Below are 23,941 nucleotides of genomic sequence, written 5' to 3' on the forward strand. Positions count from 1 at the left end.
CAGGATGGAGTTGGCCTTCTGGCCTGCAACTGCACATTGGTGGCTCATGTCCAGCTTTTGATCCACTAGTACCCCCAGATCCTTTTCCACAAGGCTGCTCTCAAGCATAGCCTCCCCCAGCCTGTATTCATATCTTGGGTTACCTCAGCCCAGGTGCAGGACCCTGCACCTGGCCTTGTTGAACCTCATGAGATTCACCTGGGCCCACTTCTCTAGCTTGTCCAGGTCCCTCTGGATGGCAAAATCCTGTTTAAACATTGGATAACAGCTCAGACCTTGAACATTGTGGGCACAGGCTGAAAGCAGAAGCTCCAGAACCGTGAACAAGTCACTAATGGCCAATTAATGGTCTCCAAAAAAAACCACAATCTCAAACCTTGTGAAAAGACTGCTTTTATATTAAGAACAGCTAAGCAGCAGCTAAGCAAAGGAAAACAAAACAAAACAACAAACAGTTGAACGAACTGCTGTGACCCAGGGAATTAACAGGCCCTGTTAGATTTTGTACTGTGTAATCTAGGGATAGACAAGAGGGTCAGGAACTGCCTAGGAACTAAACCATCTTATGTAACTTTAAGATCCCAAACTGGGTGTGTAGAAGAGAAGATGGCAGAGAAGAAAAAAGAAAAATATCCACTTCAGTTCAAGCTTCCTTTGCAGAAGAGCTCTTGAGTTTTTCCATGTCATCTTGTCAACTAAGGCCATCACTGGTAGCAGTCACTGCAAACTCTACAACATCATCTCAGTAGGATTTTATCAGCACATCAAATTTAGGACACAGATGTTAAGGACTGAGTGCATTGAATATATAACGTTAATGACAAATAATGCTTAAGTTATTAGCACAAGCAGTGCTGTCAATGATTGTCAGTCCAGGAAAGCGGTTTTTTTTTTTCTTTTCTTTGTTTAAGAGGGACAGTTAAAAAACTCTCAAGTGGCATATAGCACAGAGATAGGCAACCCTAACCTTTGGGTAATTTTCAATGAAGAAGCAATGTTGCTGAAAAATGAAGAGTGGAGATGTAGAGTACACTCTGATCCCTTCACTGAAAAGAAAAAATCTTTAAGAACCAGTTAGTACATATACTCTATTTTTCTCTTCTTCAAGTATGTTTCAATCTCAAAAATATTTTCTAGGATTGTGACATCACTGAGTTTTCAGCTACATCATTCAAGCAATAATTGATGTAGTGTTCCTACAAATCCAACATCTGATCACCATATAAAGAAATTATGTGCAGCAAAACTCAATTACTGCGCAGTCACACTCCAGGTGAGAGTTTTGGTATTTTGACAGAGGGAGGACCTGGTTAGAAATTTGTCAGCAGGTCAGATGTAAACATTTTGTGACTTAGTTCCTTAATGATTAGACAGACTATGAACTATGAACTAGTTATGGCTGGTAAAAAACAGAGGGGAAGAAAAAGAAAAAAAAAAAAAAATCTATGTTGCTCTTCCATCAGAATCAGCAACATTATGCCTCTTTGGTTAGTGAAAGCAGTTTTGATAAGACTAACAAAATCAATTAAAAAAAAACAACCCCCACTTTTCTTGTTGTCCTTCCTGACACACAAATCTACCACAGGAACTCTCCAGTGTCATAATCTAGGTTTTCTAATAGACCTTTAAAATTATGCTGTACTCAAGTATAAGAAACATTACAAGGACCTCTAAAGAACAAAAAACAACCCACTAGTGGCCAATTTGATGAATATCAGACTTATGACTTTTATAACTTCAGGTAATCCTAACATCATTTTTCCCATCTACTGTTGTTTAAATTAGTCATTCCAGACTGAATCTACTAAGAAACAAAGCAGCTATTTACTCATTGACTTAGCTGATCTGTAAATCACAGGTACATAGTTCTAAGCTACATGAGCTGAAGCAGTAGGTCTGACTACTAGAGCCCTACATATATGCATGTGGGTATATGACTCAGAAATCCCTGACATTGGCATCCGTATTCTTCAAAGCTTGAACATGACATTATGAAGAAGAGGCCTTGAGAAGAGTTTGAATTTTCCCTGAAAGAATATCAATTTACCATCCAAAGCACTATCAGTCAAAAATGAACGTCTGAGATAAGAATATCTAACCTCTTTTGAAACACTTCCAATCATGCATGAATACAGACAATAGTTTTACCCTTTCCTATTCTTATGCACCCTCCTCTGTCTTCTGTGAGCTTAAAAAAACTGTCACTGGAAGTTTTCTGATTGGGTCTTCAATTTACTTCTAAGGAATTAGGAATTTTATGTTCAGAAGGCAGCCATCTGGTTTTCCATCTTAAGAGTAAGCCTTAGTCTCCCACCTCAAGACACGGATGTTCTTATGAAAATAAATGAAAGATTTATGGTTTGAAGAATTTCTGAAACTAAACACATACTCTGGGTATTAGTGAAATGTGGAAGAGACAGATAATCATTCATGCCAAAGGTGCCAACCAGGGTTTGAGTGGGGAACTGTTTAACAAGATCTGCTCAGAGAAAAAAATGAGAGTAGCTCATGATAATTTCCACAGTAAATCATGTATCATTCTGAAGGATTCCAGAAGCTCAGTGTTGAAATAACCTATTGAAATAACGATCGACAAAGAAAACTCCAGAGTACTTCAGAAAGGGCTTATTCTCATAAAAGAACAAAAATGAGTATGTACCTTAGTTAAAAGAAAGAAAATGGCTTTGTGATTCAGAAAAATGTCTGTTCTCAGGTAATGTAAGGGATTCTGAGCATAAGTGAATTTATACTTGGTCACACACGGTTCAATATAATCTAAAGAAAAAAAACAAAGCAGCACTACAAGTCCTAAAATAGCTTGAGAAAATCAGGTAATCAGAGAAGCTCATTAACAAAAAGAAACTTAAGAACCCCTTTGCTGTAAAATGTAATTGTTTAAAATAATTAATTTATTCTGTCCTTTCTCATAGCACATTCAGATAATGAAACAGCAGCTTCACAACCATGCTAGGTATAATGTGTTTTCTTCATTACTTACCTGTTTTCATTTCTAACAAGCGCTTTTTCTTCTGTTGCCTCTCTTGTTTTTCTTTTTCTGCTTTCTCCTTAGCTATTTTTGCACGCCTCTGTTTTTCTTCTGCTTCCCTTCTTCTCATATTCTCCTTTACTGCTTGCTATGAAAAAAATAGCAACAGTTCCATTACAAGTGAAGTCTTAGCAAAACCAAAACTGAACCCTAAAAACAAGGCAAGAAGCTTTAAAATCAGTTCTCCTAACTCACTTTAATTTATCAAGCTGAATAAATATTTTACATTACATATTTAGTACATTTTATTCAGAAGACTAAGCACATTCAGAATAAATGCATTAAAAGCATATTAATTACTCCCGAGTGGGGATTATAAATTCAGCAAGAAATTACTCTTAAGAATAAAAACGTTAATGTAGGAAGCCCCCTGGTTTTACAAAACTAAGTATGCTATTAATTGTATTTCTATGTTTTCAACCTTTTTTCTTTCTCATGTTGCCACTCTGTCAAGCAAAACAAGGCTGCCTGGGTTACTTAGCTGTGCATTTTTCTTATTCTGATTCATATATGCCTTAATTCACTAGGTTTATAAATTCTTGCCTTCTGCTTAATACCTGTACAACACTGTTTATTTTGAATTATAAGTAAGTACCCCAAAGCTTCCAGTGAAGCCAAAACAGAACTAAGAGTTTCAAAGTTTTTAAATCATTCTTCTGCATATTCAGATATTAAGCAAAAATACTGAGTCATATTCAATAATTTTAAACAGAGCTATTTTAGGATTATCTTTTCCTTATTTCAGTGGTAGCTATTCTAGTGGTAAATTCTCACTGCTTTGCTGTGGCTTGCATTCAATGTAAAGTGACATGCATATTCTCCATTGCAGATTCCCTTTTCAGAATGCCGTTATACACAAAATCTTATCTTTTACAATAGAACAGTGTCCCCTCTTACAAAATGGCTAACATCTAGGTCTGAGGTAAAGGCTGCACTTTTGCAGAGGTAATTGATGTCTCATGTTGTTTTTACCAGGAAAATTTTCAGCCTCCACTCAGAAACAAAAGGAAAACCAACAGTAAGAATGGACTGAAGAGTAGGATGAAGCACAGATGAAAGCAGATAACAGCAATATTTGCATGGGTACTATTTGTAGCATCACTGCCATAGATAGTGACCAAAGGAAGGGAAAAAAACAAACCAAAACCCACATAAATTTTTTGAGGAAATACCTGGTCTTTGAGGACTGAAGAAGAATAAGCTTTCAATCATAAAAAATGACAATGAAATGGAATTTTTAACAAAGTACAACTGTTCTTCAACTGTATCTTCTACAGGGTTACCTCTGACAATTTTCTTGATACTGGGGGAAGAGGAGAGGTGCCTACTACAAAATGCTACAAATCTGCATTGAATTAATTTTAACAAATGATTTGCTGATTTGCAGACTGAGTATTCTGTAAACCAAACTGCTGGGCAAAATCAAATGGGACTTGTAAGTATAGTTTTGGCAGAATTACACACTTTCTTAACAGAGTGACCAAGGAAATTTCTACTTTGCATCTACTTTCCCCCCTTAAAATAATACCACGAGGACTCAGCATCAGACTGCAGCAATCCAAGTGTAGGTGTCTCTTCCTTTCTACTGATTCTGATGAACTGAGCTCGATTTAATAGCTCACACCTTCATATTCAATGAAAACTGGATGCTTAGGAGTACCACACCTTGCCTCCAGCATTTGTCCAGAAAGACACTGGTCTTCCTTAAGTTCTGTGTCATAACCTAAAAATTCAGGTTGATGATGTCTTGGATACCATTTAGGACACCTCTCCAGGATACTAGGCACCTCTGTTTTTAGGTCTCCCTTGAGACATCTGGTAAACAACTCTCCAAATCCCACTAACTGTACTGAGGATGCACCCTCCTTGACTAGAACACAAGATTAGACACAAGCTCACACATAGATGCCAATGTTTAGTGATCTGTGCTCTAGAGCCAAATCCTATCCTACATATTCTTTGTTTTCAATGCAATACATAGGTGCCTAAAGCTCTGTAAAATGTTTATATCAAGAATTGTCACAAACTTGACTGAGACAAACACACATTTCTCTCTCACACTGTGTGCATTTCAAAGTTTAAATGTCTTAATACTTCCTTGATCAAAAAGGCCTAAAAAGTTAGACACAGCCTGACCACATCTGCTTTATACAAGCAGCACTGTGTTCAGCCTACAGCACAGCATGCAAAGGTAACTTCCAGAAGAATTACCACTGGCAGCCAAGAAAGCCAACTGTGTCCTGGGGTGCATCAAGCACAGCATTTCTAGCCAGTCGAGGGAGGTGATTGTCCCGCTCTATTCTGCGCTGGTGCGGCCTCACCTTGAGTACTGTGTGCAGTTTTGGGCACCACAATATAAAAAGGACATCAAGCTATTGGAGAGTGTCCAAAGGAGAGCCACAAGGATGGTGAAGGGTCTGGATAGGATATCTTATGAGGAGCAGCACTTGGATTACTCAGCTTGGAGAAGAGGAGGCTGAGGGGTGACCACATTGTAGTCTATGGCTTCCTCATGAGGGGAAGTGATGGGGCAGGTACTGATCTCTTCACTCCTGTGACCAATGACAGGACTTGGGGAAATGGCAAGAAGCTGAATCAGGGGAGATTTAGGTTAGATATCAGGAAAAGGTTTTTACCCAGAGGGTGGTTGAGCACTGGAATAAGCTCCCCAAGGAACTGGTCACAGCACCAAGCCTGCCTGAGTTCAAGAAGCATTTGGATGATGCTCTCAGGCACGTGGTGTAATTCTTGGGGTGCACTACACAGGGACAGGAGTTGGACTCGACCGTGACGGATCCCTTCCAAGTCAGCATATTGTATGATTCTATGATTCTAACAAAGTATATGCTTTTTGCATAGCATGCCAAGGTCTACAGTCTCTTAGATGGAGGCATTCTTAGGTTCTCTCTTGAGCTTTCCAGGATCGTTTCTGATTTTTATTCAAGCATTTGCACAATATAAAAGAAAAATATTTAGACTCTAGGGAACACAGTCTTACTTGGTTGTTCTTCTTGTTCTTTACGTCATGTTTCTGCTGCAGAGGATACTAGTGTAAATAGGAGCACAGGGTTTCTGTAGTCCTATGATTAGTGTGCTGTCTTGGACATAAGAGTTTTTGACTCAAGGCCTCTTCCCTCCCTCTCCTACAACTGTAGGAACATTCTAACCATTAGACAAAAATAAGAGGAGGAAACACTACAATTGTCTCATCTTATTTCAGAAAAATATCCTCCCAACTAAAGGAATGAGCCTTTTAGCAGTACCTCTGATGCTGCAAAAACACAGAGGTGTGTGGTACTTAAGATGCTCCTCTAACTGTACCAGGAGTTAAAGCACTGAAGATGAGGTGCTTCATCTATTTTTTGGATATGGTCAACTAACTGTGCTCTAGATTTGTTGCACACAGAGTGTGAATAATAGCTGCCACAGCCACCAAATAACACTGAAGTACAAAGTGCAGTCCAAAGTTCGGTACGAACCTGAAGTTGATAGCTCCAGATTTAGACGTTTTAAACCTTTTAATTTTCATTAATTGGAAACAAAAAATAGTATTATAAATAGGTAAATATGGTATATAAATTACCAGCTTTGCTTGACAACAAGGATGACTGAACTTCACCCTACCACACCTCCTGGTGAATTACGTAGCCTTTTAACTTTGGACTTCTTAAGAATCCAACGATTTTTCAGCGCTAAATATAAAAGTCTTTTCAGCTATGTTTTCTAGATACCAACCACCTTTAGTTTCTGTCAGTAATTAAGACCAATGCTAAACAAATCTGAAAATCAGACCCCAGGTGTCTCATGCTAGGCATCTCAAAAATCTTTCAGAAAAGTCTCATAACTGAGCAGCTACTCAATTATTTTGTTTAGTGTCACTGAATGATAAGAGGCTTAATGCCTTATCTACACACCTTTTTCATATAGCCTTCAAACTGTGCTCTGCAAAACAGAATTATTAATTTTCCTCAGGGTTTCTTTCATCATGCTCATCAATAATACCTAACTGTTCCAAAGCATTAATTAATCTATTTTTATAACACTGCTGAGAGGCAGAAGTTAGCATCACTGCTAATTTTACAGACATAACAAAGTAATACAGGGATATTAAGGTAAAGCACAACCACTTCTTTGAGTCTCTAATTCAAGATGAACCTAAGCATTTAGAATTCTTATTCTACAGCATTGAAATGGGAGGTGTGGTTTAAACATCAAAAATTACAGTAATACAACAATTTCATAATATTTAGCAATTTTGAAATCAGACTTCTGAGTTTCAAATTAGGCACTGATCAAGTTAGGAAAACATAATCAGTGCTCATGTTGAAAAATCTGGCACATGTAACGTGCCAAGCAAAATTATTCTGATTGAAAACTGTGCCTTCTAGGTTTTTAGCTGCTTAACTCTGAAGTAGCAATGGCATAGTAATCTTTACATGTTCCAATATGTTTACTAAATAGGGATTCCAGTTTAAGTCCTTTCCTCAAAACAGATGGACATAGGAATTTCAAACTCTTTCTCAATATCTACAAAAAAATTATTTTTCTCTATGTGCATCCTCAGACATGTCTCTTAAATCTTAAAAAAAACCCCAATGAATCAAGTAAAATCAAACTAGACCAGGAAACATGCAAGCAACTTAAATAAGTGTGCTGCAATTATAAGAGTCAGGCTGCAATGAGGACTAGATGATAAAATGACTAATTTAATCTTTCTACAGATCAATAGGCATGAGTTGGATCACTGGTCTGGATTCTGTCACAAAGCTCATGCTCAGGTAACATTGCTGCAGGAGTGTAGCCAGTAAGTTAAGCTGTTACCCAGACGTGACAAGAGTAACCTTTTCCAAGTTACCCACATTAATTAATTTATAGACAACTGGGGATCTGCTTTTTTATTCTTCCATTTCTTCATTGAGAAAGAGTTGCTTACCAGCCAAGAGTTCAGAATCAAAGAGAAAAGACTATTTTTGCAAAGAAAGCTTTAGAAAAGCCAACTGAAAATATCCACAACCTCCACATAAAATCAACAACCTCTCCCTGGCCCCCTAAATTTATCAATCTGAACATAGCTATAAATCAGCAAAAACAGCAATCCCCATTAATCCTAAATAAGATATTCAGCTTTTATGATGAGCTAATATGTGCAAGAATTTGTATACGTAACATCAATGCTGCCCTGTGATAGAACAGAGCTAACCTCCACACAAGATGATTTTAGATGTCTTTAAGGCAAAGCTCTGCAAACCAACAGTGAGTCTAAATTATAGTTATAACTATGTTCTGAGCTCTGTACAAAAGGAACAATGCAATAACTTGGATCAGCCTAATATCTATTATTAAAATTTGATCCAAATATTGAAAATATTAATTCTTAGCCCCTCCTCCCAAAGATCACCCTTTTTAAAGAGAAAAGAAGAAAGTAAGCATTTAAAATGCATAAACCCCCAAAACCTATACAACCTATTGTCAGAAAAATTAAGAAGACCTTATAAACAGATTCAGCCAAGACAAGTAGGTCTGAGTTTCCATTGCAGGGAACCTGCTTACAGATGCAAACCTTGACACTGATCAATTGTTGCAGGCAAATGAAAACTTAAACGAAATAAAAACTTGGGTCTGGATTTTGCATAGAAGAATGTGAATTATAAATATAGAACAATTCTTATAATATTTATTTTTTAAGTAAAAAACAAGTATCCTTTAAACAGAAAATGTAGTTGTCTTTCAAAAAGATAGTTTCAGGTTTTTCCCCTTCAGGTTACATATGCATGTAAGAGACTCAGTTTTGAATTACATCCAATGTTATCAGGAATTTCTAATTATTTCAGAAAGAAATAATCCATAAATAAGAATTCAGAATACCTTATAATATCCTAAGAATTTAGGATATACAATGTTTAATTTCTGATGTATCAGATACAATCTGAGGAGAAAGAAAATTATTTTTAGTTTGCTCAGTATCTGAAAGACTGCAAAAAATATTTCCAAGCAACATTAGGCATAAAATAAACAGACCGTACCATGAACATTGTCCTGAAGTTGTTTAAGTCTGTTAAAAACTCCTCCACTGAGACTTTCTTTAGATCAATAGCATAATATCCCATCACATTCTGATACAGTTTTTCCATGTTCTCGTGCATCCGTGAAAGTTTCTGAAAATCTTCTTTGGCATGAACTAGAAAGCTGTACATGGCTGTTAAGGCTGCAAGAACACTCAGTGAACCCAAGCAAACTCATGATTTTTACTTACAGTGATCTGCATTTCACATACATTTTTCATTTACAGCAAATGAAGATTCAAAATAATTCCTTCCATGTCATATATGGTTCCTAGTATTCACTGTGTATATTAGGCCTATGAATAAATCAGGGTGCTTTCATGAAGTTTTCTCTATCACTTTATAGTTTATTGCATTAGCATATAATTTTGCATGAAACTGAAAGTATACGTCTAATCTAACTTCAAGCACCTATATAATTTATTGAGTATCACTGTCTCCTTATTGAAGCTAAAGATTTAGGTATATAAATTACAAATTACATTACACTTAGACACAGATACCAATAACTAACCTGAATTCTTTAATACATCGAGGAAAAGTATAATTCCAACTAAAATCAGTAAACCAGAAATATTAATAAACAAAATTAAACCATATTAAAAGTAAACACCATGAAAGATTAAAAACTTAATCTTAAAAGCTTGTTTTTAAAATGCTGTTGCAGCAACAGCGATGCATTACTTTCTGTTCCTGGTGGCTGCATCACGTATTTATGCTTTTTCTAAGGCTATCTGCAATGTCAATACAACTTAAATAGATTAGAGATGAAAACAACAGAACTACCTCTACAAGAGACAATTTACAAACAGCAACAAAATACCCCATAAGTGAAATTTAAAACCTACGTTTATTCAAGAGTTTCGATAATGCAGTTTGTCAAAGAAGCTCAGTGTTATGCGTAGTCATTTCCTTATGTAGAACAACTTCATAAAGTGTTTACTTTAATGGAACAAGAGCTAAACAAATATTTATGTTCCATTATTTTCCTCAGGCAGGAAAGACTACAAAAGACAAGAAATGGCAATTTTACCTCTGCTACCAATTGTCCACTTCCCAAATACTGCAGAAAAGAATTTACTGCATTTGTAAACTTTATACTACAGTTGTATAGACTATCGTCACCTTATTTTATGAAGCACAGGGTTTTTAGTCAAGTACAATAACATCCAAACAGAATTTTTGTCCACCATGTTGTTTTAAATACACTCTACCAATTCACTGGTGGGTGACTGTTTTCACTCTTTAGGTTTTTTTGTGATGCACTCTTCTTTCAGTTTTGTTCATAAGCTGAATCCTATTTGAATTTTGCTATTAAACAACCTTCTGGTTTGTCAATGTTGCTTGTAAAGTACCAAGTAAGCAGTTAAGTTTTTGTTTTGTGATTTAGAACCCATGCCAGAAAGTCATACAACAATGTCCCCAGACATATGCAGGAAAGGAGAACTAATTCACTTTCACAACATGCAAATTAGACACTGATGGCTATTAGTTGCATCTGTAAGGGCAGAGCAGTCTCCACTATGACAGCCTTGTAGAAAAGGACTAACTAAAGCCTAGATGTTGATGATTTTAAATGAGACACCTTCCATCACCCCCCAACCACTTGATTTCAGACTTTCTCTTCCTCTGACAAGGCTCTTTTGCCAGCATGAGCTTCTGTCCATGTTTCTGTTGACTTTATAAGATACAGCTTGTGAGCACCTTCAGACTGCCTGTGCTGACTGGCTCAAACAACTCAAAGACAACTGATGTTGTTCGCCTGCTTTTCCTTTCATATCAAATTGAATCTCTCTCCCTTACTTAGCTCCCAAGATGCACCAAGTTTACAGGAAACTACCCTTCAGAGCTGAGTTTCTTTAAAATTATGAAGGATGTTAAAAAGCTATTGGTGGGAGAGCGAGAACAGTTGATGAGAAGTTAGTATGTAACAGCTGTCCTACTATCAAATAAAAAAAGGGTTATGAGAAACAAGACATAACAAAACAGAAATTAGGACCATCTAAAGAAATGTCAGCAGTTCAAAAAGAAACCCAAACTAGCAAAAACAACAAACAAGTGTAATAAAGGAGAACAGTAAAATTAATGTTGGGGAAAACTAGAAAGAAGCATCTCTGCATTCTGTTTATTTTTGATCCTACGATTTAGGATATTTATTTGTGATTCTTAGATCATTAACAGAACTTTGGGAAAACTACTGTACTTTTTGCAATTATGAACCTGTTTATTTCCAAGGAGTAGAATGGTAAAGGAAAATTCAATAAATGTGTTCTGTTGTCAGTATATATAAAAGCCATACATGAAACATTCCAGTAACTTCTTCAGTTTTCTAGTGTGTTGGTTTGCGATGAGCGAGTGGATGCGTGGTTATTTATTGCCAGCTGGGCCTAAACCACAACATTTAGGAAGGAAAAAACCTGAGGAAAAAAATATTAAAATTAGCGATAAAATGCATACATCATCTTATAAACAAATGATACGCCAGAGTATATCCTAAAAAGAAACTTGGGGAGTAGGGAGGTGAGAGAGACAAAATTTTTGTGATATTCTGCAAGACATAGCTAAACTTAAAACTCACAGCTATGCTAATAGTATCCATATAGGCTGCTCAATTTATCCTGTTAAAATTGACTCCTCTTAAGTACATGATGCACAATTTTAAACTCAAAATACAGCACTCTGGAAAGATATTTCACTATCCAGTATTTCAATGCCAGTCACAAGGAATCCTGAGATTTTTATTTTCCATCTGGTGCATTATGGGATAACCTAAGCTCTTGGCATTCTACTGAGACTGTGCTTCAATTTAGGTGCTTAATAAGTCCTCTTTCTTTTTTTCTTAAATGTGGCTTTTGTTAGCCAGTACTAGCTAAACTGGAGACAACAGGGAATACTACTGAGTACAGCAATCCCAACTGTAATTATTATGAACAGGTTGATGTATATGCATTATCAGCTACACAATTCATTGGCTTTGGATGAATGAAGACAGAAGTACAGCAGAGCTGTAACACAGGTGGGAGGAAAAGGAAATCAAGAAGTTAGCTATTTGTTAACTTTTTCTGAAGTGGCTTCACTTCACGGACTGCCTTTTTGGACTCATGGGACTACAGATCATTCTGTTCATTAATGGAACAGGAAAGCAATGTAGGGCTGAGATGAATAATATCTGTGGCAAAATTTCTAACTGCTGTATGTGTCATCTTGCATATTCCTGGAAGCTCTTTTTATAGTGAATTGCTTGTCTGAAGTTTATACTGATTTTAATATATGGTGATATATAAAATACTAATATAGTGAGTAGTATCAAGCCGAGTACAAGCAGCTGTTACCTTAGAATCTGTACCAAGCGTTTCCTTAAAAGACCCCATATTCACCACTTGTGTTTTTTTCACAAACTAACCTATGTTTTAAGTGCAGGTAACTGAAAGAGGAGTATTAATCTGCATAAGAACAAAAGAGTAACAGGTGCATAGATGCTGCATATATTTTAGCAGAATCTTCAAAATGGAATTGAGACTGCCACTACACTAGTCAGCAAGAGTCTTCATACAAAACAGGGCAAACTCTTTGAAGACTGGTGTCAGAAAACTAGTGCAAAAAGACTTTGAGGTCACTTCAAACCAGCATTTCAACAAATTATTTTCTACTATGGCCAAAGGATGTGAATGTTGTAGGGCTCTGTTGAGGTGTTCCCACATCAAGTCCTTGGGAAAACAGTTGGAATTGTCTGAAAAATGTGTCCTGGAGATTTCCTTTTATTTACGTATAGCAAGGTAAAACAGTAAAATTATCCATTGGAATATAATAGTTCAAGAAACACTCAGAAATGTTTAGATTTTTAAAATTTGTACCATCTGAAGAGGCTTTGTCAAAGAATACCTTCTTCTTGGCTCACACTCTCTTACTGATCTATGTGCTATAATACTAAAACAAATTGATGTGTATTTGTACCACACAGAGCTGCTGCATCCACTGAGCACTTCCCATATATTACAAGCAAAACCAGTGCTAGCTGTAATACACACCTGAAATACAGTTAAAGAACTGTATAAGGAGTTATATATTTAAAGTTATGTTGCCTGCCAAAGCCCTATCTTGCTAACTGTCCACACAGCCAACATCTTGACCCTCTCCCAAAGAGCAACATACAATCTTTTTTCACCTAACTCAGGTACTGTAATCCCGCAAAGTCTTTGGGATGCAAGGACATCTTATAGACGTCAGTTTATGTTGCACAGCGAGAAGTCCAAACTATGAGGCTGATTAAGTAACTGATGGTTTAGAGGAAGTGTGTAGTCTCTTCCTTGCAGTTGAAATGGGTTTCTTCTGCCTCACTTGAATCAGGCTCTGACCTGGGGAAGTGCTGTTCCTTCTCATTTAATAATGTCAACAAATCAACTTAAATGACAAGGAAAGAGGAACAGAGAACTGACTAAAAAGAAAGGACTCTGTTCCTAGCTGAAAGGCAGCAACCAACTGACAGTCTCTCAAGTATTAATTACATAAGCTTCTGTAAAAATTAACACTACATTTAGGGGCAGGATGAAACCTGTCAAGAGTTTCTCAGCTGCTACTTAGAAAATCATGAGACTGATAAAGAGTATGTTGACTAAATTACTTAATTAAGCTTTTAATATGCAATTTAAATACTCTCCATAAACCTTATAAATTTTTATTTTGACCATAAAAGTGTATTTTGTTCACTGCGCCTTTTGTTGAACATTTCACTCTTTGGATTTAATACTCTAGATGAATAACAATCCAATATTATTTGACTTCCATAATTAAAGCAAACAGAAGAACTGCAATAATAACTATAATTTCTTTGCACCTACTACATATAAGATGACTAACAAACTAGCACAAACTAATATATAGGAGAAATATTCATAACTAGACTTTGTCAATAAAAGAGTGCACCAACTGTGCATATATCTGACTTCCCAGAGAAACAAGAATGCTAATCAGTTCATTAGGGGACTTTGGGTTGTGATATTTAGCGACAGGATATAATAGCCTGCTTGTCCGTGGAGCTTAATTGTACTCAGGATGAAAAGTTATTTCCAACAAAGCACCATCCTTCCTTTTTCAAATTTCCTGCTGGTTTCTTTTTATGAGCTGCATGCTTTTCAAGACATCAGCATCATTCAGCTTTCCTTGTCATAGGAATAAAAGTAAAGACAGGTCCAGGCTTCATCACGCTGTGCAGGATTATCTAACCTTTACATCAAACCTTTTTTGCTTCGTAATTTATTGAAGTTCCTGTTTTTCTAAAAGCGAGCTTCTTTAATTAGTGTGTTCACAGATATTAGAAGAAACCATATGCAATTTTACTGTTTTAAAATTACTGCCTGTCTGCTGGGAGAGGGAGTAGTTGAGGGCAAAATATTCCTGTTCATAATACTAACCGTTCAAAATATTATCTTTGAAGAGTCTAATACAATGAAATACGTAGTATGGCTGGTTTTACCTCTACTGATTTATTCTGAGTAAGACCAAATACTCATCTCACTTGTGTCTGAAAGCAGTCAATACCCAATGATAAGGAAAAACAGGAAGGTTGGCAAGTGTAGCATGATAATTCCCCTGATGTAGTATTTAGTTTCTAACAGTCTGCATGTCAGGGATCTTTCTGAGCTAAAGCTACCTCTGGAATACTGTGTTTAATAGCTCCAGACATACTATTTTTAGCTATCTAGGGCTCACATGAAATTAATTTATATTTTCAGCCTCTATAACATCCTGAAAGTAAATGCTACAGTTTAATTGTTGTGTAATCAAACTTTTCTGTTAGTATATTTTAACCTGCTGGACAGTATTTCACATGGGATGAATACTGGATACTTAAAAGACTTGATTTTCCACCTTCAAAGTCCTAATCTTTTAAAACATCCCTTATGCAGAAATTGTTGACTACTGGTGATCATTGTCAGTGTTCTCTGCCACATCACTAGATACACAATATATTTACGAGATGGGGTGATGGAAACACTGTAGGTAGGAGTATACTGATTTTTTAATGTTTTCTGTTTGTTCTTAACGACAATTGTTCTCAATTGTCCTAATATAATGTTTTTTTTCTCCATATCTATTAACCTACATACTCATGGAAGTTCATTTGCTCTTTTGTCAGCATCTGCCAGTATCTCCCTTTTGACATGAGGGGTTTTTTAAAAGGTATTAATCCAGAAAAAAAGAATAATTCCACTTTTTCTATGAAATTTATTTCCTTGGAAGTCTTTGTTAATACACATTGTTGAAAGGTGCACAGAAATTCATTTATGCTCTAGTGACTGTGCAACATTTATCTGCATGCCGCAATAGATCTGCAAGAGATGGTTTCTCTTTACAAAACCCAGGCTGACTCTCCCACATCGTATTATATCTCCCATATATGCATGTTGGTTCTGTTTTTATTTTGTTTTCATCAGTTTTCTTTGTAGAGAAGCCAGACTTGCATATCCTCCTTGCAGCCCTTTTTAAAGAAACTCAGGTGCTTCTTTTCATCTTTGATTCCTGTGCATTTTTGGCTAACTTAGTTCACGTAAGAATCAGTAGTCCAGAAAGTTTCTATCTGAGGTAATTTTAAAATATATTCAAGCCTATTGTGACCACTGGTTATTCCTGGGGATTTATTCCTATTTATTTTCTATTTTCCTTTAAAAAAAAATTCTACTGAGTCCTTCATTTGAGATGATCCTTCCATTCAAAACATTGCATAGTGCCATCAGCAGAAGTTCTCCTGAGACAAAACTGATGCAGAGAACAAATTTAGCTTTATGGCTACGGCTTATCTTCTTGGCATACATTGACAACCTATGTCCCCTCTGGCAGAATTACAGCTTTTGAGAGGCTTGAAAAAGACAAGGTGTAGATCCTCCTTTGCATTTCCTAAGATGATTATCCTTTTTAAGCAATCAGTAAACTGCTCTAATGCTCTTAATTTATGGGGATGGAATTTCAAACCCTAGAAAAGTTATGGTATTTATTGACCCTATCTGACCTTTATTATATTTTACCTTTTCACACTATTTCTCTACAACTGTGACTTCTTCTATCTTAAACACAATTTATAACCTTATTTCACAGCATTCCACTCACACCCTTCCATCAAGCTTTAGAAATGCCCAATATGTCAATAACACAAAGGGAAATGAAGCATCCTACATAATATACCTTTTTTTTTCAGATGTTTGATCTTAGCATAGAAGTACATATTTACTCCTGAACTTACTTTTACTGTGCTCTGCTTCTTAAGTTAAGCTAATTTGTTCAGGATATTCTTCATTCATCCTCAACTGAATTTTGCTAATTTCTTCTATATCTGTTTTAGAGGTATGGAAGTTTTATAGCTATATCTCCAAAGAAAGCTCAATACGAAATCCTCTATTTCTTCAAACACTAGTCCTCAGCTTCAAAATGGAAAAGCTTATAGGGTATTTTAATTGCCAGCATCATGATTATTTTGGATTAGATGATTGTCATAGGTCCCTTCCAACTAAAACAGTCCATCCTACTCTGTTCTAATGGATTAAGAAGAGTCTGTCCTTTTTAATAGGTTAGATTTCTTGTTAAGTGCTTCCCATTCCTAACTTGCTAGACTACACAGTGTTTTCTTAACCAAGCACAGACTTTGCATAGTCCTAGCAATATTTCTGAGAAAGCTATCATGAATTTATTTTTCTCTAACTTCCAGTTTATGCCTTCAGGACATCTCTCCTAGTTCTCCTATTACACTACTGGCTTCTTAGGGACAAAACTGATGTTTCATACTATAGTGACACCATGCTGGTGGGCTGTAACATATCTTTCACAAGCACACTGACTTAGAAGAAAAAAGCCAGCAATAACAACAAATAGAATAATCTCACCAACAAAATATCTGGCCTTACCAAACATTAGTAGCAATATTGAAAAATTACAGATAACCTACATTGTCCAGACTAGGCCTAAAGCTAAGCTGTAAACACTTTGGTTGCAGCTGGTCTACTGAAGGCGAAACTGACCCTAATGCAGCAAGAACTGGTATATTCACTTGTCTTCAGGGTTGCTTGACATCTTTTATTTAATAGTATGAGATTTATCATGAAGAATGTCTCCTGAGTCCCCCTGCCTTTGTACATAGCAAAGTAGTCTTCCAGCTAGGTAATAACCTAACCATGCCTGCTGAGGAAATTTCAACCTGCCTCTTTACCTGGTGGTATTTCTGCTTCCAGGTTAGTCTCAATGCCAAGCATGTATGACCATCATCTGGCAGGGAGGGATTTACAGAAGTGAAAGAATGATTTTTTTCTGCTTTAATTAAGTAGCTTTGTGTCACAAGGCCTTCTTATGAGGGAGGCAGCCAGTAAAGTCAGCTGCAGGGTTTGAAATAAATAGTGAGAAATGGAATTTGGCAAAAATATGACCAGAAACCAGTCTTAATTTCCTATGAATCTCAGTGCTGAAATAAGACAATTTTTTTTGTTCTGTGGTTGCGTGTACAAAAAAATTTACAGTAGTAATGCATACACTGGAAAACAAATACACACAGGCTGAGAGACATATTTTGCTAAGATATTCTCATGTGAAAAATAATTTAAAGTGAAGTGGTTAACATTCCTACTATAACTACTTTTCACTAAGTTTAGAAGCTTATACAGAGTGTAAAACCTGATAGCAAGCATTTTTCTCCTCATTCTATTCACTACAAATGAATCCTTTAATTGGACAGTTCATGTATTTGGCTTTTGAGAGGGGAAAGGAAAGATGCATTTTTAAAAAATGAATGCTAAAGACTAGACAGAATTTATGCAAAGTTTAAAGTCTAAGGTAGTGCAGTTAAATCACTTCTGTGATTTGGTTTTGTTTGTTTGTTTAAAGAATACTCTAAAGGATATTGACATTTTTGCTACAAACTTATCGTGCTTATCTTCAGGAACTGGAAAAGTCTGCAAATCCTTCTCAAGCTGTTGGAGTTGCCTCTCCATATGCTTCAGACTCTTCTCCAGGTTTTCCGCTGAGACTAAAACACAGAACATTCATTCTGTTAACACCTTAAACAAGAAACATTGTTTGTAAAACACTTGAGTTAAAACCTTACCAAATCAGCAGACCGTGTTTTAAATTCTAAAATAAAAGCACACTGCACAAATTCTGATACCAGATGAGGGGTTTGCTCTACAGTGTTCAGTTTCCTTCTCATATATGGTTGCCTTATTCTCATCAGATGTTTGAACACTGCATTTTGTTCTATTTTTATGCCTAAGGTTTTGCACTGCAATTAGCAGTCTTTTCAACCTGACTGGAGATATACACATAGAATCCTAGGGGTTGGAAGGGACCTCGAAAGATCATCTAGTCTGTCTCTTGTGATTAACCAAAGGACAAGTTTTTGAAGCCACTTGAAGAAGCACAAAGCTTTCTTCAATCTCATTCTGTTAGAAAATACAAACATTTGTATGGAAGATCATGAAGAAAATTAGATCCTCAAAACATACAGAAAATGGTACTATTTAACAGCTATGTATGAGACCTAATACTAAATTCCCTAGTTTGAAAGCATGATGCCTGGTAAAAAATCACAGCTGAATTTGTTGTGCAAAAGTGCGTGCCAAGCTGGAAGAAAGTGCAAGCACTTGAGAGCGTGCGGCACAGAAAAGCAGGGACTTAGGAAAAATAATGGAGTAGACAGGAAACATCAGATAGCAGCTAGGTAAGAGTTACATTCTTTTACCCAGATTAAAAAGTCAACCTCAGTGCCTAAAGCTGATTAACAGGTTGTAGACATAAGTTTTCAGAACCTTGCTTCCAGCAAAGCCAATTTTTTATTTCTATTCCTTCAATGCTTTTGACCTAGAACAGCTGCATATTTGATCAAGAATCTTTACATCTCTATCTTCTTCTGAAGGTGTGTCTTTTTCCCACTGTCATGACCTTAAGTTTTTCCTGAATATAAAATTCAGCATTCCTCTGATTTCAGCAGTGCATGACTATTAGATATATTTTCCTTCTGCTTTTGGTGACAGCCTCAAGCAGAGGCTATCTCACAACATGCTGGTATTGGTCTGTTACTATTGTCTTAGCAACACCCAGTTTTGTGAAAGTAGATGGAAAAAATCAAATCCGTAAATACAAGCAACTCTTAAACAAAAAGTTCACATGAAATACCTGAGAACCTTCCCTTGTGCCCCTCTAGAAGACATGGTATAAAATATGAAGGGATACAGAAAAATGGCAGAAGAGAAAAAAATTATAATCTCTAAATTTTACCCTTTATCCTGGGGGGATTCAGATACAAATGCAAACCAAACTAAAGTAAGCAACTCAGCACAGTTTGGAAACAAAGACTGGACTTTTGAATGCTAGTGAGCCCACAAAACCAAGCTGTTCATTCAATACAATGCATGACTGCCTGAGTGGTCTTCTCTTACACCTGCTGAACTCTGCTACCCCTTTTTCAAAAAGGCTCCTGATACTTTTACAGGCAATAATTAGACTTCCTCACCCTCTGCTTTTCAGGGTTAAAATAACTTTGTTCTTAAAGTTTTCCTTCTTAATTCAGTTTTTCTAATGCTGTGATTATTCCAGAAGCTTCTTCACCTGCTTCTGTTTTAAAACCTTTCTGCATAGTATTTCAGGTGATGAGTCATGAGCCATTTTAATGTTTGCATTAGTATTTCTACAGTTCTACTGGAAATACTTTAGCTGATTATCTTACAGTAAAATATCCTTTTTTCTTGACTAAAACTCTTATTACAGTATTAAAACACATTATCTTGTACTTCATACTATTGATTTTCACTTCTGTTACTCAGCTTCCTCAAGATCATTCAGTGACTCAATCCCCCTCTTGGCTGGCAAAGTTGTCTAGCCCACTGTCAGATGTGCTCATTGGTTCAATAGCACAATTTTACTTTTTTGCCATATTCCTTGTAGAGAGTACTTTGTAATTCTTTACTTTCTGTTCTAACGAATATTCTCCAATTTTACATAATATCAAATGCTCTCCTGAAGACAATTTAATGTGTAAAACAGCTGACAGAAATTAATAATCAAAACTAGCAGATTACAACCAATATGTTCATTTTCATTTTATGCTACTCTTATTAACCTCCACATGTTTGATAATTCTTTCCCTATAAAATTTCGTATCATTAAGGTCAGATAAAGTGATGTGTAAATGCCCAAATCTTTCTTTCCTCTGAAGTTTCATTATTATAGCCAAGGCAAAACTTGGTAAAAAATGTTCTTACTACACTTTTAGTTCCATATCTCAGTTATCTCAGAATGCAGAAATGGAAAGTGGTATTTACAATATGAGGATATGGTACTACGATTTTTCCTTTCAACAAATTTCTATGGAAACATTTTGGTTCCCTCTCCCCCATCCCCAGATCATTATTCTTGTTTAAAATTAAAGCAATATTTCATCTAGTTTTCATCAGACTGTATCTGTTTTATCTTAAATCCTAGAAATAATTCTCCAAAGCAAAGCAATTCTACTTGTTTTCTCTCATTTCCATTGCTGTCAACCTTCTTGCTTTTTGCAATAGTTATTTCAGATGATATTTCAGAAATCCTACATGCTGCCCAACCTGCATGACAATTTTCTTGGATGGTTTCGATCTCCGTATCAAGAGAATCTTCCTCTTGCTTACAGATATTTTGCTTCACTTGTGCTATTCTGGCCCCTATATTCTAAAGGGGAAAGAGTGACAGGAGAAGCTAATCTCTAGCATGATGCCATATTGTTAAAATAAAAATCTGAAAAGATACTATTGCTTTTGTTATTTAAACTTCATAATGGACTGATGGACTGTTTATTGAATAATTCTCTAAAACTGGCAATGTATTATTGATGTCGCATTTAAAAGTCAAGTTCTGTGGCAAAATATAGCCTAACCCCCCAAAAAAAATAACAAGCAAAAACCCCTCTGTATTGTCAGATGGTTTAGAGCACTAACAAAGAAATATTCCAGGGGCAAAGTATTAGGAGGTGTCTGTAAACACCAGTAAAGGCCTGAAATATCCATTAACAGTGAAATAAGATCTAGTTGGATATACTCACCCAGTGTCACAGAAGGCTGAAAACAATATTTATGCTTTATTTCTCCCAAGATTATGTTTTCTCTTGTCTTCTACAGTCAATTTCTGGCTTTCTTGCCTTTTTTTTTTTTTTTTTTTTTTAAATTGTATGTGTGCATATCAGGTTTACACAATACTCTTGTTGAAATCATTTTTCCCCAAGGGTCTGACAATTCCATGGCCTCTTCAGCCCTCAGACATTCTCTTCTGCAGCCAAAGCAAACTCCAGTTGCATAAACAAAAGAAGCAGCTCTCTGAGCAGGATTTCATTGATTTTCTCCTATTTTGAATCCAAATATGAGCACACTAATGTAGTGTAATCGATAAACAATACATAAGCATTTTTGTACCCAGCTCCCTAGTAATAATAGTACTACCATCAGCAGGAATAGGCTTCAGACCTTGTACTAACTGTGTCCTATGCTATCTACACAAGAGCCCTGGCCTTCTAGACTTGTTATAGACTTCTTTTGAGAACCATCTGAGTGAAATGCAGCCTTAATACTACATGTCTGTTTTTAGGATGTACAGTTTAAGCTCAGAACTTGAAAATATGTTCAAAGTTGAAAACAGAAATCCCAAAATGACAATTCACTGATTTCTGGTTATTCATGATTAGATTCCTGCTGAGAGAAAGAAGTGGCTGCTAAGGCAAGGGTACAAAAATGGCAACTGCCCCAGCATCGGGAAGTAGTATCTCTCAACGTTGCACAGTACAGTCATATGGTGCAGTGGTGGACTAAATGCTGCCAAGAGACAGAATAATCTTAAAAAAGAAGAAATCAAATATGAAGGAGGGAAAAGAAGACCCTCACATCAGTTGCAGTTTCCTTCTCTGAAGAGCTCTTGTGCCTCATCACTTCAACCCTTGGGGACCCAGACCATGAAGTACTCTGCTGAATGTAGTGCATTGTACATTCACAGCTAATTTAGGATACGAGTGCTAATAACTAACTGCTTTGAATATGCTGTGAAAGTGATTAATAATGGTTAAGAATGAGCATGAAATGTTAATGAATACCCATCTAGTAAAGTTTTTTAAAAAGTTTAAAGCTGGCCAGATTTATCAGCCTTCTAAACTATCTCATCAATTCAGTCTCTGACTCCTTGAGACAGATATGTAAGTAGTGAGATACACAAGCCCACACATACATATACGTTCACTTGCAACACTTCCCGACTCATTAAAATTAAGCTTTCTCAACTTGAAGGGTCTATACATCTGCAAAATACATTAAATTTTTTTATTCCACTGCTCTTTCCACCACTTTAAGGTTCCTCTTGCAACCGATTTCTGTATAACCCATTTGATACTTGGTCTTTTAGCAGATATCTATATTTTTCCCCAACAGAGTATTGATAATATTCTTTTATCCTAATCTATCACATAAACCCCTATTCAGCAATGAAGTCTCTCAGTAACATCAAGATATTCATACCCAGCTGAGTAAATATTAAATTAAAAGTATTGAACAGCCTTATCTGAATCTTGATCTGTCTACAGATGAAGATGTCTAGATGTTTAAACAACTGAGGGCTCAAGGGCTGCACCAGGGATTGCCTATGATCCGTAACTGTTGGGTCACTGGAAGACGATAGAGAAAGAAAGCTCCTTTGATGGATTACTGACATACTTCAATATCACACCAGAAAACCAAGTGCTGTTTTGGTAGAAATATGCAAATACTCAAACTCTTGCTTAATATTTAATTTGCTAATTCATGCTTGTAAGAGATGAATATATTTCTATGTCCCAAAAAACAGAGTATTTCACTTACACTTTAGTAATTCACTGCATAATCGTACCTTAAAATTATTTGCCAGATAAAGTACTGTGCACAACTTAGAGCCATAAGTATTAAAAGAAATTGTTGCAATCAATATAACAGCATTGTGTATGTTCTATCAAGTTTTTAAAATATTTTTTTTAATATTGTGACATACAGCTAGACAAAAAACAAAAACCAACCAAACAAAAACCAAGGAAGTGTGTTTAATGCTTAATTTTCACTGAGACTCAATTCATTATGAAATTGTTCAGACAGGAATACAGCAAGTCTGTAATGTGCTGATGTAAGACTTGTGTCCCAATAGAGCAAGAGTTGTTGATCCATAACAGGTATAGACAGGAGTACAATAAAATCAATAAACAAAAAAAGTGTAGAAATATTAAAAGTGTGCTTAAGCACACATAACATCATCAGGAATTTCCCATGAATTTCCCTTTGCAAATACTGAATGCCCCTGGTATGGTACCTTAAATGGTGCATTGGCAGATTTATATGTCTTAAATGGTACAATTCTGGTAAACAGACAAATCTTTTATCCTAAGATTTTCAAGATTTAAAAAAAAAAGTCCTCTTAAAATAATTTTAAAATCAGTATCCACAAAATAACTTGCTTTTTCAGTCTTCTATAAGAATCTATTTCACACAATTTAGAGCTTGAAATAATTTTCTAATCTAAGTAGTTCATTCATGGAGAAATATTTACTTTATCAATTTATTTTTTAGTGTGCTATAATACTGAAAAATTGCTAAAAACGATACATGCTTTTCAGTCTTAACAACATGAAAAAAAAAAAGGTGGCTTTAAAAATATTGTTATTCTTTTTAAACAAGTTTCTCAAGCCCTTTTTCAAAATGGAATGTTTTGTCTGTCACTACTTTATTACACTTCAGTATTTATTTTAAGGCTAATGCCATTACTTTAGAGATTGAAAGACAAATCAAACCCAATTTGCAATTCCCATCACTGTTTATTT

General features: G+C 35.9%; 1 protein-coding gene across 1 annotated transcript in view; it reads right to left on the minus strand.

Moving 5' to 3' along the window:
- Positions 1-23,941, minus strand: part of DIAPH3 (diaphanous related formin 3) — a 236,530-nt gene that overhangs the window by 72,054 nt on the left and 140,535 nt on the right. Inside the window, exons 23-25 of the mRNA XM_051623494.1 lie at positions 17,991-18,115; positions 9,070-9,234; positions 2,999-3,134 (exon numbers count right to left, since the gene is read on the minus strand). Coding sequence (XP_051479454.1) covers positions 2,999-3,134; positions 9,070-9,234; positions 17,991-18,115 — 426 coding nt within the window. The remainder of the gene's footprint in view (positions 1-2,998; positions 3,135-9,069; positions 9,235-17,990; positions 18,116-23,941) is intronic.

This window comes from Apus apus, chromosome 1, assembly GCF_020740795.1.
Source record: "Apus apus isolate bApuApu2 chromosome 1, bApuApu2.pri.cur, whole genome shotgun sequence".
Lineage (NCBI taxonomy): Eukaryota > Metazoa > Chordata > Aves > Apodiformes > Apodidae > Apus > Apus apus.